Source organism: Microchirus variegatus (assembly GCF_963457635.1).
Source record: "Microchirus variegatus genome assembly, chromosome: 13".
NCBI classification, from domain to species: domain Eukaryota; kingdom Metazoa; phylum Chordata; class Actinopteri; order Pleuronectiformes; family Soleidae; genus Microchirus; species Microchirus variegatus.
The window spans coordinates 15959130-15975988 of record NC_139814.1 but is presented as its reverse complement, the minus strand read 5'-3'; the positions used below and the strand labels follow the sequence as shown (position 1 = coordinate 15975988).

The following is a 16859-nucleotide window of genomic DNA, read 5'->3' as shown; positions in this document are numbered from 1 at the left end:
ATGAGTGATCGTGACTCTGTCTTTTTTACTGTGCTCTTCCTCAAACGCTCCAACGTTGTTTCACATGTCGACGTTCTCTCTACAACACACACACACACGTGTGTGAAGTAGTGTCTGTACTCCTGCTGCAGTGTTTTGCATTTCAGAATAATCCTTGCTGATGATGTCTTCTCCTGAGAGTTTATCTTCCTGATTTGGAACAGCCACACTATCTTTATCCAGTCAGTCACTTTCATAGTAACACACATGTCGCTATGACAGTTTAAAACTCGTCGTTCTCCTCTTTCTTTTTCTCAGATTTGCCTTTGAGAGGAAGATTATGAAGTGTGTGGGCTCCCTGTGGACCCTCTGGGTTCTCCTGGTGGTAAGTGCTCACTTTTTCTTCTTTTTTTTCTTTTTTTTTTTAAATTGAAAAAGGATTTCTGTAAAATGAACCTTTTTAAAAGTATACCTTTCTCATTTTGTTCTCTATGTACGGTACGCTGCATGTGTGCGTGGTGCAGCCCAGAATTCAATTATCATTAAGTGCTGCAGACATGTAATGTGCTGTGGTCTAATGCTTTTCTCTTCTCAGCATGAGATTTTATTGACCTTTTCAAATGAATTATAATTCATAATTTGCTTTGCCACTTGATAAAAAACATACATACATATGTATATACATATATACACATATATACATATATACACATATACATATACACATATACACATGTATACACATACATACACACATATATATACACACACACACATGTATACACACATACACATACTATATATACACACACACACACACACACACATATATACACACATATACATATATATATACACACAAACACACATTTATACATACATATACATATATACATACACATACATACACACATATATACATACATATATATACACACACATATACATACATATATATTAAGCAAATAGAAAAAAATTATAATAAATAAAACCAATTAGAATCACCTTATCTCTCACTCTGTCTTCATCCTATTTCGCTTCACCAGTGTGTGAAGTCCACGTGAGGAAGAGGAGGATGATGATGATGATGACGAGAGAGAGCAAATCATCTTATTGGGAATAAATCTGCCTCCTGTGTAAAAGACTTTGCTCGACCTATTTACGCCCGCTGTGTTTTAACGTTGCAGATAATGGCGTAGATTTGTGACCGCGCATATTAAATCAACACATAAATGTAAATATGCAAGATTAAATATGCATCTTCAGGCCATAACACGCCAGTACGATTAAATATCGTACCGACGTCCAACAGTGGCCAAGATGTTGAAGTGCTTAAGTGGATTAGTGATAATTTGTGCATAAATATACCGTAAATATGCACACACAGGTCACACGAGTTCACAAGTCTGTTTTTCAACGAATACATAAAAGACAGGAGCGAACGCGGCGAGTTTGTCAGATTGTGTGTGGGCAGTTATGACTATGAAAGTTTGAGAACCACTCCTCCACTTAATCTTAATCCACACAAGTATATGCATTTATTTCCTCAAGTTATTCATGGACGTCGGAGGGGTTTGAAGTCGCCAAATGCAAAAAATCTGCCTGATTTATAGTGCAGCTCAGAGGGCTGAGTCATATTCAAAAGTGCGTTTCTAGTGTCTCAAGTCATGTCATTTCTCCATCACTTGTAAATGCTCTAACAATGTTGTCGCTAAAGTGTCACAATTCGGGCACCGCGTTCCATGACAGTGTTTTAATAAAACCAATTTAAACCGTGTGAGATTTTTTTTTTTCCCTTCCCGTTTGATGGAGCTGCCACCCTTTCAACAAATCACTCCGGTCGGGTTAATGAGCGTCCCCTCTTAAAAATAGCCCTTTAAAAACAGCCGCACTTCATTCCCCCCCCCCCCCCCCCCCGATGCTCGGTGGCAGCATTCATCAGACCCCCGCGGACGCTTTTCACTTCAGGATTTTTCTAAAAAGCTTTTCGCTTGAGGAAAAAATACACGTCTTTGCTGAGTTATTGTCTTGCATTAGATTAACAATCCACTATTCATCAGCGTTGTGGAGTGGAATAAAAGTTTGCCATTTGAGTTTTTCCTTTGGCCGTTCAGCATCAACCTTGACTTTGAGGTTGTGAATGATTTATTGTTTCTGATTCTGTGTTTTTCTAATGCTTTTTAAAAAAAGGAGCCAGGGGGACAGAGAGGATGTTCTTTTCTTTCTTTTTATTTTTTAAAACCCAGCTCATCTGTTGATATTGGTGGTGGCCTGGTGGTCGTATGTATGACGTCATTTACTTCAATGTTTGGAGTGACATCATATGTACGGCTGCTAAACTGCTACACGGGACAGCAACGTTCAAAGTCTTTTGCCTTGAGTCACACAGGTAAGAATGTATTTTTTTTTAAATGAGCGTGGAGACAATCTATCAAAACTTCCTCAAATGATTCAGGAGCACGAGTGACAGCGCTGCACTCGGAGATAAGTCGAAGCGAAACGGCGTCTTTGTGGGAGCAGGATTATGAAAAGTCAACGTTTAGCACGGCCAATTCTTTCGACGAAACCTCCAAAAACACAAGCAACGGATGAGATTTACTCATCCAAACAGCTGCTTATTATAGTGTCTATACCGTGAGCTGAAAAGTGATGGAATTTAGAGTGGAATGGAATCCTCGTCAGATGAGCTTTTAAAGAGTCCTCAGAAACTTTGTAAGCTCATTCTTCCACTCGATTGTTTTTTATCGCATACCATTTGAATATTTTAATTGAAATCATCTCCCAGGACGTGTAATTTTTTCATAGTCAGGGGAATGTGGACTCCCCGCTTTTCCGCGTCCACAAGTAACGGTTGGCTTTCATAAGAACGCTAATTAGCAACTCACAGAAGCTGCAGTGTATTGTCTACGTTTTGTCTTAGAAACAATTCATATCTTTGGGGTATAGTAGTTCATAGTTTGATGGTATCTCATGCATTGATGTTCCATCTTTTAGCGCTGTATTCTCTACATGAGGGTCTCTGGTGCCAATCCCAGCTGACATCTACACTCTTAGAAATAAGGGTTCCAAAAGAGTTGTTCTACAAGGGCTGAGGTTCTACCTGGAACCATTTCTTGGCAACACCAATGGTTCCAGTAAGGACCATTTTGATCCAGAGAACCCTTTAAAACCCCTTTCCTGAATAGAGGGTTTTAAAGGGTTCCAGGTGGAACCCTCCAAAGGTTTCCAGGTTGAACCTTTATAAAAAGGTTCTACTTGGAGCCAAAAAGGGTTCTCCTATGAGGACAAGCCGAAGAACCTTATATGGTTCTACTTAGCACTTATTTCTAAGTGTGTACACCCTGGACAGATCGCCAGTCCATCACATGGACACAGAGACAAACAACTCTCACACCTACGGACAATTTTAGAGCGTGCAAACGGCCTAATCCCAAAATCCGCAACGACATCATTTACTCGCTCCATTTCCTTCCACCACCTCATGTCCATGTCGCATTGTCTCTACAGCACAGGGCCGCGACAGACACTGAGCAAATCTCAGAGCCGTCGCTCACGCCTGGACAGCAAATGACAGCGGGATCGAATCACGCGGTGAGCCAGAGTCAATACCAGTGTCTCGAGCTGTCCAACAAAGACCACCAAGACAACAGAACCGGTGAGAAGTCCAAATTATTTGAAGGCTTTTAAATCCCCCAAATCGATTTGTCATCTGGGGAGGAGCATCGCATTAATAACGTTGGGTCAGATAACGGTGGTGAAAACACTTCAAGGGCTTTTTAGAAGAGAGAAAGACACAACTGAAGAGACGAATGTGTGAAAATAATGTGTTGATTAGTTTTCTTACATTTTTTATTTGTATTTTTTTTTTTTTCCTCTCTGGAGGTTCATTCTGTGGACGTTTATGGGACGGTTGGCTTTGCTGGGGTGAGACACCAGCTGGGACATCTGTAACACAACACTGTCCAGATCATCCCGACCTGGACGCAACTGGTAAGAATGTTCTCACACACACACACACACCAAATCAGGGGGGGGGCAGTTTGGAATAGTTTTCTGGATTCATCTTCTACCACTTTATCCTTACTGGTGCCAATCTCAGCGGACATAGTGCGAAATGGGGGTTGGGGGGGGGGGGTCACACCCTGGTGGACAGGTCACCAGTCCGTCACAGGGACACCGAGACAATCATTCACTCTCACCTGTGGTCAGTTTGAGAATCCAATTGACCTAATCCCCAAATCTGAATGTTTTTGAACCGTGTGAGCAAACCTGGAGAACCTGGAGGAAACCCATGGACACACGGGGAGAACATGCATTTATTATTCCAGATCGGCAGGGAACAGTGAAATAATCCAGTCTTTCGTGTAACTGAGATTAATTTGATTTGAGTTTACGTTTAAGATTTTTCCATTTCCACCAAATATATCCATGATCACGGTGAGCTAAAGTACATAGAAGTGGAGTTCTTGAATTACCTCACTGGCTTTAGCTGATTCATTCATGCCTCCACAGTCGCTGGCTGTTTTACCAGTTGTTCGGAAACCAGATGACTCGTTAAAGTCCTAAAAACACCCGTGCAGATTAAAAGCTTGGCCGCTGTAATCTGACAGTTATCACCGCTGCATCGCCGCTGAACTCATTCTACCGCACTTTTCCACCGCAAGCACACAGCATTCTCGTTTCATTTTTTAAGTTGGGCATTTAATGACTGTGTGGGTTTTATTAGGAGGATAAGCACAATGTCATTCCAGCTGAGGCGAGTTGTTGTTACCGTTTTCCTCGTACGGGCCAGATCTATCCCAATGTCCCATAAACAGTCAAAGTTAGCTGACGTACGGGGTCTCGAGCAGTTGCGTAAACTGTGCGTTACGCATCGTATCCCGAAGCAAAATGTGATGTATGTTGAGCAGTGAATAAATGTGTTATTATAGCTACGGCCAAAGTCTCTCTGCTCGAAGCGATTTTGCCATTCGTTGCATCAGTGCACGCTCGTACTGCAATTCACTTTCCTTAGATTTCATTTTCTGTTGCTCTTTCCTTCTCGGTCTTGGCGGAGGGTCACGCTTGTTCTTTTGTATTAGCCGCCCTAGCAACTCTAGGCATGGCAATAACAGCCCATAGGACATTAGTTAAGTCCTAACTGAATTATTGCTGCACCTACACAAAAGGCTGATTGTTAGTTAGTAAGTAATGCTTTTCCCTGCAGTCCCAACTACAATTTTCCTGTTTTTCTTTATTATTAATGGCTGGGGCTGCTGAGTCAGCAGTTCCAACTATAGTGCAAATAAATATTAATAATATTTTGGAATCTCCTCTTACATTCGAAATTCATACGTCAAACATGCTCAGCTGGTTCTTTTTCTCTAGTTATTACTGTTGTTCACGTCCATACAATAATAGCTCATAACTAAACTATGAGTGCACTTGGTTGGTTACACTTTATATTAAGGAAAACATATTCACCATTAACTAAGTGCTCACTAACATGCACAGAAGTAGCATATTAGCCCTTTACTAGTAAATATTAAGCACATATTAACACCTCGTGTAGGAAAAATGTTAATTCACGTCGTAATGGAGGTAGAATAAGGTGTTAATACATGCTTAATGATTACTAATAAAGGGCTAGTATGCTATTTATATGTTAGTAAGCACCTAATTAATGGTGAATGTGTGTTCCCTAATATAAAGGCCCCGTCCCAATACCTCTCCCTTAAAATGTCCAAGTTTGGAGCGCCCTCAACTGTAAATTCCCCTGGTTGAGGGAAGTGGTTTCCCTATGGAATTGGGACACCACTATGTGCAAATTAGCGTAGTGAAAGTAACAAACGTGCTAACCTACGTCACATGTTGCTGTTCGCTAGCTAGCTAGTTAGCTAGCTGCTTTCACAAATCGTCAGTTATTTTCTGACAGTGTTCAAAGCTCAACGGTCCTTTGGATGTATATCAAACCAACATATTCCAACACATTTCGACATTTTAACGCGCTTATTTGCAAAAAAACATACTTTTAACAAAGTTGTTCCCCCCCACACCCACATCTGAAAGCGCAAAATTTAGGGTTACGGCAAAAATTTTGGGTTAGGGGAGGTATTGGGACCAGGCCAAAGTGTTACCAATTTGTTTAATTTGTATTATACATCGATTTAGTAGTAGTAGCAAAAGTAAGCATGTTGGGGTTTTTGTCACAGACAAAACAGAGTGAAAACCTTGAATTGTTACTACCTAATGTGACAGAGAGGACAGAGAGAACATTTCATATGATGAAAAATAATAAGAAGAACGGGGGATTACATAAAAGACGGGGAGCTCAAATTCAGAGTGATGGATGAGGAGAGAGAATGCAAATGAGAAACCAGAGACGGTGCTTTTTTTTTTTTTAAGAGAAGTCCCATAAAGGTTCTTCCCAAAATGCCTTTGACATAAACGGTCCCCTATGACAGCATTTCTTTATTTTATTTTTTTTAAAGAACGTGAAGCTGCCGATTCCAGGCTGTGGGGGAGACAATTGTTGAACACTTGATGAGCTGTCGGAGAAGAGTAGGCATCCGTGCTACGGTTGGCGTTGTCAGCAATAATGTGATCTCATTCTCAGCCCGCCAGTCGTGGATCCCAAGTACATGTGGTTTTTAGAATATTCCAGAAAATGACTCCAAAAACCTCAAAAATTCGGGGTCAGATTTATGGGGTTTTTGGGTGATGCCAACAAATGGTACCACTGAGAAAGACAGAGCCAAATAATATAGAGATTCTCTAGTGGGCATGTTCCTTACTTGTAATCCTGTACAGTTTATGAGGCTTTTTCGGATAAACCTTCATGTATTATGGGCTCACATTGGAATAGTGGATCTATAACTAACTTCTTAGTTTCACCACAAATAACTGAAGAAATAACGAGATAAACACTTTTCTCTGTCCCTCAAAGATTCCCACACACATTCCAAAAATAGTCTGATAGGTTTGATCGCAGCGTTAGTCCTTTTGTATTCTGTCAAAGGAACTTTGAGATGTTTGTGGGTCATAAAAAGAAACTGATGCTATTATTGTGCACCTTTTTGATTACATGCACGTTGCTCAAAACGCACTATGAGGTATGAAAAGGACAGTTGTTTTATTATTTTTTAAATGCACTTTTTGATGTACCTTACATACCTTTGCGCTGGTTTTAAGAATGTGGCCAAAAACGGTTACTACGTTCAAATTCAAAATACCGAGGTCTTTTAGGTTTCCTTTTCTGACGTAACTGGCAACCCGTGGTTGCTCGGCAGCTGAGACTCTACTGACTGCAATGATTGGTAGACGGCGGTAGGTGGCGCCACATGCCAAAACATGATTTCAAAACATAAACGTGATTTGCAGTCTGCAAAATACTTTTTTTAATGCAAATATTGTGGCTGTACTGTTGTTGTTGGTGAGTTCAGTTTGTTATATGAACATTATTCCTGAGTCTCTGTGACATATTAGGAGGATTTAATGGCCAGTTGCTTTAGATTTATTACAAAATGCACCTTTAAATTTGTCATCACCTGTTGCTTCCTGGTGGCTGACGATGTCTAGCCCAGCTAGATTTCTTGGTTTGAAAATAAGTCAATCATCCTGCCTTACAGCAAAAACACCTGGGTTTGCGACACGGTCTGACCAAAGGAGTTTGCATGTTCCCCCCCATGTGTGTGCATGGAGTTCCTCCGGGTTCTCCGGTTCCCTCCCACAGTCCGATCGTGCAGATGTTAACCGGATGCTCTAAATTGACCGTAGGTGTGAATGTGAACGGTTCTTACCCGTGTGTTGGCTCTGGGATGGATAACGGTCTACGTAACAGCAGCCCCATGGCCCTCATGTGGAGGAGAAAGTGGTAGACGTCATCTATGGTGTCAATTTGCCAATAGATTAATAAATGTTTAATTCTTTTACAGAAAACGTTACCAAATATTGCGACAAAACGGGTAACTGGGTTGAGACTGGCTCCGCCTGTCAGCGTTCGTCAAAGGACAAATTAGAGGTATTCGAATGCTCACGAGTTTGCCCCAGTTGCTTTTTTTGTACACTTATTTACTAATTATAAATGTTCTGTTATGAAGGAAGTGAAACATTTCCTAAGAGACTCTGCTACGACAGACGCCGCTGACGTTAACATCGCCGGTGTCCAAAAACTCGTCTTTGAAAGTGAAAAGAAATGCTCGGAGAAAATGAAGAAAGATCCAGAATATGACAAACCAGGTACTGATACTTTCCACTGACATTTCTTTACATGTAGTAGTAGACATCATTTATTTAAAAGAAAGAAAAATGTTGTCTTCTTGTTGCCACAGGTCTGTACTGTAATCGTATCTGGGATGGCTGGCTGTGTTGGAACGACACGCCGGCGGGATCCCACGCTTCCCAAAACTGCCCCAGTTATTTTGCCGACATGGAGCCGACAGGTGAGCAATAAGAGTTTTATAATACATATATATATATAATCTCACCCTCTCACGAGGAATTCACCTACTTATAGTGTTAATCACATAATTATGCCTTTTCAGAGAAGGTAACCAAATATTGTGGAGAGGACGGGCAATGGCTTCACCAAGCAAAGAGCGGAAGTATTTGGACCAACTATACACACTGTTCAACCAACCATGAGAAGAGACCCAGGGTAATAAATCATCTCTCGTGCACTTATCTTATCACACTGTTTTTACAAGGGAGGTTTTCCTTAAAATATGTGACAAAACTTCGCTAATCTAACTCAAATCTCAAATGTATTCATGTTTCACTTTTCCAGGAAACTAGCTTGTTCAAACTTGAGAGTGGCTTAACCCTTAGTGCTCACAGGTGCACCCACGGTAAATTGCTGTGGGAATAATGCACAACTCCTTATATGGACATCCTGGGGGTGTGTGTTTATAGGTCACATAATCAGACTTTACAAATGTGTTTTTTTTTTGCATTCTCATGTGTTATGATTCATTTACTTCCGCCAAGGAGGTATACATTTTCTCCGGAGTTCGTTTGTCTCTCCGTCTGTCTGTTAGCAACATAACTCGAAAAGTCACGGACGGATTTGGACAAAACTTTCAGGAAATGTCAGCAATGGGACCAGGAACAAGTTTTGAAAATGTTGGGCGTTTTGGGCGAACTGTGGCTTATTTACAAATTTCACAAATTCAATCGGATTTTAAACGTTTTGTGTACTTTTTGATCAGGTATGTTTATATATTGGTGAAAGTTTTATATATATATACATTTTTTAATCAGATAGTCTAGATTGTGGTGGGAAAAAAAGGATATAAGACACTCTGCCTTGCTCATTCTTATAGCCTCTGTGTATACTGCTCTGAGTTCAAGATGGAAAAACACAAGACTTATGATATATATTTCCTTAAGTTGTTTACTTACAATAGTCAAAAACATTTCTGGAGCTCATTAAACCCAGAGAAATACTCGTAAAAGTCATGGTCACTAATGGATCATGACTACTCAATGCTATTTGTGGTGCTTTTTGCCGCTGAAGCTCTCCCCATAAAGACCAAATCCAGAGGGGAACCAAACAAGACAAGACAAAAATTCCCATGATCCCACTCTCCCCCAGGACATCAAACTGGGACTTTTGTTTTGCCAGCTGCACACAAGTGACATACTACTCCTTTACCGCACTACGCTTGGAACAACATTGTTATACAGCATTGATTATCATGCTTTATAAACTGAGGATGCAGATACTGTCGCTCTAAACAAAACACGGTCACCCTTTACTGCAGAGGTCAGCGTCGCTCGTGAAGCAGATTCAGCGGTTTTGGAGCTGATGAACGATCAATAAATATGTCCTCGCTGTTGCACTATCGCACACCCTATAACCCACAAATTGTTCATCACTGCTTTCCTCAATGTCCCATTTGTGGTTCCGGATGACATTTTTGTCAGTGTCTGCCAATGTGGAAATAAGCAACACAAAAAAAGTATCCATGTGACACTCACTTTCCTGCTCTGTCACGATTCACCTGTCGGTTATTTTCTCGATTAATCGTTGAAAATTTTAACCAAAAAACGTTGATCATCGTTTGTCAAACTTGGAAATGACGATGTTCTCGAATGTCTTGATTGAGTGATTTCTTTGTAATGTGGAGCAAAGAAACGAAGAAAATATTCACATTTAAGAAGTTTTAATAATGAAAAAAAAGCTTAAATTCGATTAATAGATTATCAAAATAGGAATTAATAATTCATTGTTTCAGCTTTGACCGTAACATGTCATTGTTTTTCCACAGAAAGTGAAGATCCTCGAGAATGAATACAACTGTCTGTTGAAAATAAACAGTGATCCACCTTTGAACAAATCAGGTACAGATACTGTCTCTACAGAGCTTTTCCCCTTTAACTATTTATTCTTAAGAGTGTATTTGTTGGTGTTTTTAGGTGCGCACTGCACTCGTAACTGGGATGGCTGGCTGTGCTGGGACGACACCCCGGCAGGAACCTACGCTTCCCAAAACTGCCCCAGGTATTTTTCCAACTGGGACAACACAGGTAAGGACGTAGAGTACGATCTTTTGTTTACCGTTGCAGTCATTCTGTAATTCAGGATAAATTCATGTGCTTTTATTATTTCCGTTAGAAAAGGCAACCAAGTACTGCGGAGAGGACGGGCAATGGTATCGCCATCCAGACAGCAACAAGACCTGGACTAACTACACACAGTGTGCCGTCACCATTAAACTTAAGGTTATATATTGTTTTAGAAAATATCCGTTCATCAGGAGGATTGTGGAGAAAAGTTGACAATAATTATATTCAGCATGAAGCTTCCACGAATAAACCTCATTCAATATTTTAGTAATAAGCACAGATTTCATCTATGACCAGGTTACTATGATTTAATTAGATAAAATTAGCATCCAACATATTCCAGTCCTTGCTTTCTTCTTCTTCGTATTAGCATATTGATTATATTAAGAAATATAATCACTGCTTATTGCCTTACCCTGACTGATAAAGGCTGTGTTTGTGCATGTGTGCGTGTGTGTGTGTGTGTCACTAAAATGAAGGCAGCTGCCCAGCTCTCGGGAGACATCGAGGTTCAACCGGCTGACGAGGCCACGGTCAGTCCGGCGGTTCACCGCGAGGAGCAAGAACTGGAGCGGAATGTCAAAATCCTCGACAGCCAGTACAAGTGCTTTGAGAAAATGAACCGAGACGCAGCTTATAATAAATCGGGTAAGTTATATTATCTTTGGGAACATTTAAAATGCGCCATATGTAACAATGTGGCCAAAGTCGTAACTGGCAACCCGTGGTTGCTCGGCAGCTGAGACTCTACTGACTGCAATGATTGGTAGACGGCGGTAGGTGGCGCCACATGCCAAAACATGATTTCAAAACATAAACTTGATTTGCAGTCTGCAAAAAAAATGTTTTAATGCAAATATGTTGGCTGTACTGTTGTTGTTGTTTGTTATATGAACATTATTCCTGAGTCTCTGTGACATATTAGGAGGATTTTACGGCCAGTTGCTTTAGATTTATTACATAATGCACCTTTAACACTCACCTATGTGTCTTCTTTTTTTTTTAGGGTTGTACTGCAGTCGTAACTGGGACGGCTGGTTGTGCTGGGACGATACTCCAGCAGGGACGTACACGGCTCAAAACTGCCCCAACTATTTCCCGGACTTTGACCCGACAGGTGAGCGAGGGAAACTCTCACCTCTTTGTTTAAATACCTTTGGAGCATATATTATTACATATTAATTGTTCCAAATGCTGAATTATTCAGCAAGTTTTAAACGGAACCTAATTATATGGCTGCCTATAGTCGGGACAACAAATGAGTGATATTTATCACTTAATTGTTGTTTGCAGAAAAGGCCACTAAGCACTGCAAGGAGGACGGGCAGTGGTTTCGCCACCCGGATACAAACAGGACTTGGTCCAACTACACACTCTGCATCGAAAACACCAACGCTAAATTGAAGGTAATCTGCCGAAGATAAAGCGACGTTTTAATTAATCTGCTGCATGATGGCATAATTACTTTTATTATTATTTATTTCTGTTACCTGAAGTCTGATATTTGGAGCATGTGTTGTGGGTTAACATTGTTCCAGAAATAGGTAGCTGGGTACGTTAACGTGTTAGCGGCGTCAACCACAGTAACACATGGTGCGTTTCCATGACGGCTAACTGGAAATGTGACGTCATGTTTTTTACGTGACTCCCTGTTTGTTAAAGTGAGTCGCTTAAGTGACGCTAAACTTTAAAAACAGAGGCACACCGGACACAGTTACGCTGGTTGTTTGTAGCGCTGCTCTTTTCGCTACATTCGACTGTTGTCGCGCTAACGGCGCTAAAGGAGCTAATGCAGCTAATGGAGCTAACTGGTAAACGGTGCCTGGACGTCGACAGCGTTAACGTGTCCAGCACTAACCATAAACCTTTATTATTAGGCGTATTTATAATGGACATTTATACATTTATATTTTTAAAAAAGGATGAATGTAGAACGAAGGAAATGTTTTGGGTTATTGAACCAAAAAGGTATATTTTAAACACAGCAAAGGAGAAAAAAAAAATATCAAACAATAACGAAGCCATGAGACAAAATGACACATGTCACATATGTCACATACACTGCACATACAAATGCACTGTTTTATTTACTAATTTTCCTACTTATGATGCTACATCATCTCTATCTTGTTTTTGTTTTTTTATGCAGTCGGCTTTCATCCTGTTTTACATGGCAATTGTGGGACACGCTTTGTCCATAACATCCCTGCTCATCTCTCTGGCCATCTTCTTCTACTTCAGGTAATGGACGAAATGTAATATTTCCCTCCTCCCCCCTAGTGTGATTGTTGTGACAATATGTTGTGTAGCTCTAGTTGCAGTCGCTGCTTCAAAACATGCTTTTGATATTATTTATTTAAACCCTCCTTATGTCTGTGTCGCCATCAATAAATGAAGTAGTTTGGGGTAAAAAAAGAAGAAGGAAATATGCTTCATTTCATTGCAATATTTTGAAGGTTAAAGACTCCGGGGGTGTAAGATTTAGCTCTGCTCAGGAGACGAGACTGGGCTCAAAAGATAGGATTTAAACAGATTGAATTTAGGAAAAAATAATGACTTTAAAAACGGAATATAGTGATGTATAATTTTTTTGAAGCACCGTGAAAACTTTTTTTTTTTTTTTCCCCACTTACTTGGCCTTCAGCACTGGATTTATAACCGTATCCAAAAACGCTGCCACACAAATCAGTGAAGTGTCAGGATTATCTTTGGGTTCACACTGGGTCAACGTTGTTCTACCAGTTAACATCTGTTTTAGCAACATGGCAAACGGGGTCAGCAAAACACTTCACAAGATCATTTCTGCCCCCTACTGGACTGACCCGTGGATTAATTAAATGGCAACCGGTCGTGAAGTCGCCCAAAATGATCTGAAGTCTTAGTTTTAAAGACTCCAGAATCGCAATTCAGCACCAAACAAAAGCTCCTAGACGTCACCTGCTACCAGGGGACAATGCCGACATTGGTATACTGGTGTCCACTCATATGATCATATGACACATAGGACACATCATTTTCCAAATTATTAATGTATATATGACCTTTAACCCTCAAGGAATTAATATAAAATAAGATAATAAAATAAGTGAGAATTCGGCTCATTTCCCCATAGACTTTAATTCAAAGAGAGTTCTTTTGCAACCAATGGAGTCACCATGATTTTTTTATTTTTTTTTACTATATTCTTACTCCCTAATAATGACTTCACTAAGGAAACTGGAAGTATCTGTTTATAAAAAAAAATAAAACATTTAAAAAATCACATTATGGTCTATGGGATCAATATATAAGCAGGAGAAAAGTGATCTCGCTTGACACCAAATAAGATTTCAATAAATAAGATTTAAAAATAGTTGCTTTTAAAATCAATTACAGACCGTGACTTTCATGGTGATGTTTGGTGAATGTTTAGGACTGAAAATGGAAAATGGCTAACACAGCTCGCGGTGATTAAAATGATGAATCGCGGGTAGATTTGCGCTGTCGTCAGCAGAACTGATCGGTACACAGATGGTGTTGGGCTTTGTTTTCCTCCAGTCTCTTTAATTACTCATCACAGTCGACTCTCTGGTCTCGGTCTGCACAGACATTTGCCCTTCAGCCACAGTAAATAAGCAAAAAGGAGGATTTAGGTTTCATTCATACGCTAGTGCAAATTTTTAATATAGAATAAATATGTTAGAAGAACTGTGCCGTGTGTAAAGCGTCACTGTGGACTCTAATGGAAAATTAAAACCCATCTCCGCTGCCAGAAATGAATGCAAAATAGTGCAAAACCCGTGAAACCAGCTCAGCTGCTTCCCGGAGTATAACTTACACACACACACAACTTAACTTTCACTAATTTCATGCCAACTTGGTTTTGTTCTCGAGCACAGTTTATTTCATGGATATTTAGGATTCAAACCTGCGGAGGTGTGACGTCCGCGGAGTGTGTTGGTGTGCTCTCGTCTTATTAGAAACGTGTGCGACTCGGTGCTTTGCTCATTAAGGATGTTCCTGCCAATGTACCCCCTTAATCCCAGGAGGGAGAAAAGAGCACACACTATAATTACAGAATGAATTCATTAAAAGAGTCAGCTGTTGAAACTCAAATTGTTAAGAATTCAAAACACAAAAGACGTGAAGTGATATTCAGTTTATACATTATCTATGTAATGTGGGAATATCCAATATAAACTCAGGAAAAAGACTGCACCGAAGTCTCTGGACATGCTTTATATCACTGTAAGTTTATATGTGGGAGGGGACTTAATACTCATTGTTTTTAATGGCACAATACGTTTAAAAACCCTGAAATGAAGCCATGGGGACAAATGACTATGTTCTGTTACAATATTTGGATGAGTTACTTTGTTGGCCGTGCGTTTCTCCGAATGAAAATTCTGAGATTAAAGTCACTCTAGATTTAAGTCACTCGGAATTCTGAGATTAAAGGTACTCTAGATTTAAGTCACTCAGAATTCTGCTATTAAAGTCACGCTAGATTTAAGTCACTCAGAATTCTGAGATTAAAGTCACTGTATCTTAAAGTCACTCAGAATTCTGAGGTTAACATCACTTTAGATTAAAGTCACTCAGAATTCTGAGATTAACGTCACTTTAGATTAAAGTCACTCAGAATTCTGAGGTTAAAGTCACTCTAGATTAAAGTCACTCAGAATTCTGAGGTTAAAGTCACTCTAGATTAAAGTCACTCAGAATTCTGAGATTAACGTCACTCTAGATTAAAGTCACTCAGAAATCTGAGATAAACGTCACTTTAGATCAAAGTCACTCAGAATTCTGAGATTAACGTCACTTTAGATTAAAGTCATTTAGAATTCTGAGATTAAAGTCTGAATTCTGAGATTAAATAGTCAGAATTCTGAGATTAAAGAAAAAGTCTGAATTTTGAGATTAAAGAAATAGTCAGAATTTTGAGATTAAAGTCACTCAGAATTATGAGATTAAAGTCACTCAGAATTATGAGATTAATTCATTAAGAGTCAGCTGTTAAAATTCAAATTGTTAAGAATTCAAACACAAAAGACGTGATATTCAGTTTAACATCTATGTAATGTGGGAATATCCAATATAAACTCAGGAAAAAGACTGCGCTGAAGTCTCTGGACATGCTTTATATCACTGTAAGTTTATATGTGGGAGGGGACTTAATACTCATTGTTTTTAATGGCACAATACGTTTAAAAACCCTGAAATGAAGCCATGGGGACAAATGACTATGTTCTGTTACAATATTTGGATGAGTTACTTTGTTGGCCGTGCGTTTCTCCGAATGAAAATTCTGAGATTAAAGTCACTCTAGATTTAAGTCACTCGGAATTCTGAGATTAAAGGTACTCTAGATTTAAGTCACTCAGAATTCTGCTATTAAAGTCACGCTAGATTTAAGTCACTCAGAATTCTGAGATTAAAGTCACTGTATCTTAAAGTCACTCAGAATTCTGAGGTTAACATCACTTTAGATTAAAGTCACTCAGAATTCTGAGATTAACGTCACTTTAGATTAAAGTCACTCAGAATTCTGAGGTTAAAGTCACTCTAGATTAAAGTCACTCAGAATTCTGAGGTTAAAGTCACTCTAGATTAAAGTCACTCAGAATTCTGAGATTAACGTCACTCTAGATTAAAGTCACTCAGAAATCTGAGATAAACGTCACTTTAGATCAAAGTCACTCAGAATTCTGAGATTAACGTCACTTTAGATTAAAGTCATTTAGAATTCTGAGATTAAAGTCTGAATTCTGAGATTAAATAGTCAGAATTCTGAGATTAAAGAAAAAGTCTGAATTTTGAGATTAAAGAAATAGTCAGAATTTTGAGATTAAAGTCACTCAGAATTATGAGATTAAAGTCACTCAGAATTATGAGATTAATTCATTAAGAGTCAGCTGTTAAAATTCAAATTGTTAAGAATTCAAACACAAAAGACGTGATATTCAGTTTAACATCTATGTAATGTGGGAATATCCAATATAAACTCAGGAAAAAGACTGCGCTGAAGTCTCTGGACATGCTTTATATCACTGTACGTTTATATGTGGGAAGGGACTTAATACTCATTGTTTTTAATGGCACAATACGTTTAAAAACCCTGAAATGAAGCCATGGGGAGAAATGACTATGTTCTGTAACAATATTTGGATGAGTTACTTTGTTGGCCTCGCGTTTCTCCGAACCAGGAGTTGTAAAACTTGACATGGTGACGGGCGCTGACCTCCTGAATGCAGATGTTATCCAGAGCAGATTTTGTAGGAGACCCTCGGTGTGTGCTGCTGCTGCTTCATGCTGCTGCAGAAGTTTTTAAACACGCTCATAAATCCAGAGGCCAT

At 39.5% G+C, this 16859-nt stretch overlaps 1 protein-coding gene across 1 annotated transcript in view; it reads left to right on the top strand.

Annotated features, from left to right (window-relative positions):
• Positions 1–344: 344 nt before the first annotated feature.
• The window catches only part of calcr (calcitonin receptor), a gene marked incomplete at its 3' end in the record, with an annotated part of 31581 nt that continues 15066 nt past the window's right edge, over positions 345–16859 (top strand). The window contains exons 1-12 of the mRNA XM_083899526.1: positions 345–364; positions 3487–3634; positions 3862–3969; positions 8289–8399; positions 8502–8506; positions 10227–10299; positions 10375–10485; positions 10574–10680; positions 11004–11172; positions 11531–11641; positions 11818–11930; positions 12674–12765. Coding sequence (XP_083755652.1) covers positions 3547–3634; positions 3862–3969; positions 8289–8399; positions 8502–8506; positions 10227–10299; positions 10375–10485; positions 10574–10680; positions 11004–11172; positions 11531–11641; positions 11818–11930; positions 12674–12765 — 1088 coding nt within the window. The 5' untranslated portion in view covers positions 345–364; positions 3487–3546. The remainder of the gene's footprint in view (positions 365–3486; positions 3635–3861; positions 3970–8288; positions 8400–8501; positions 8507–10226; positions 10300–10374; positions 10486–10573; positions 10681–11003; positions 11173–11530; positions 11642–11817; positions 11931–12673; positions 12766–16859) is intronic.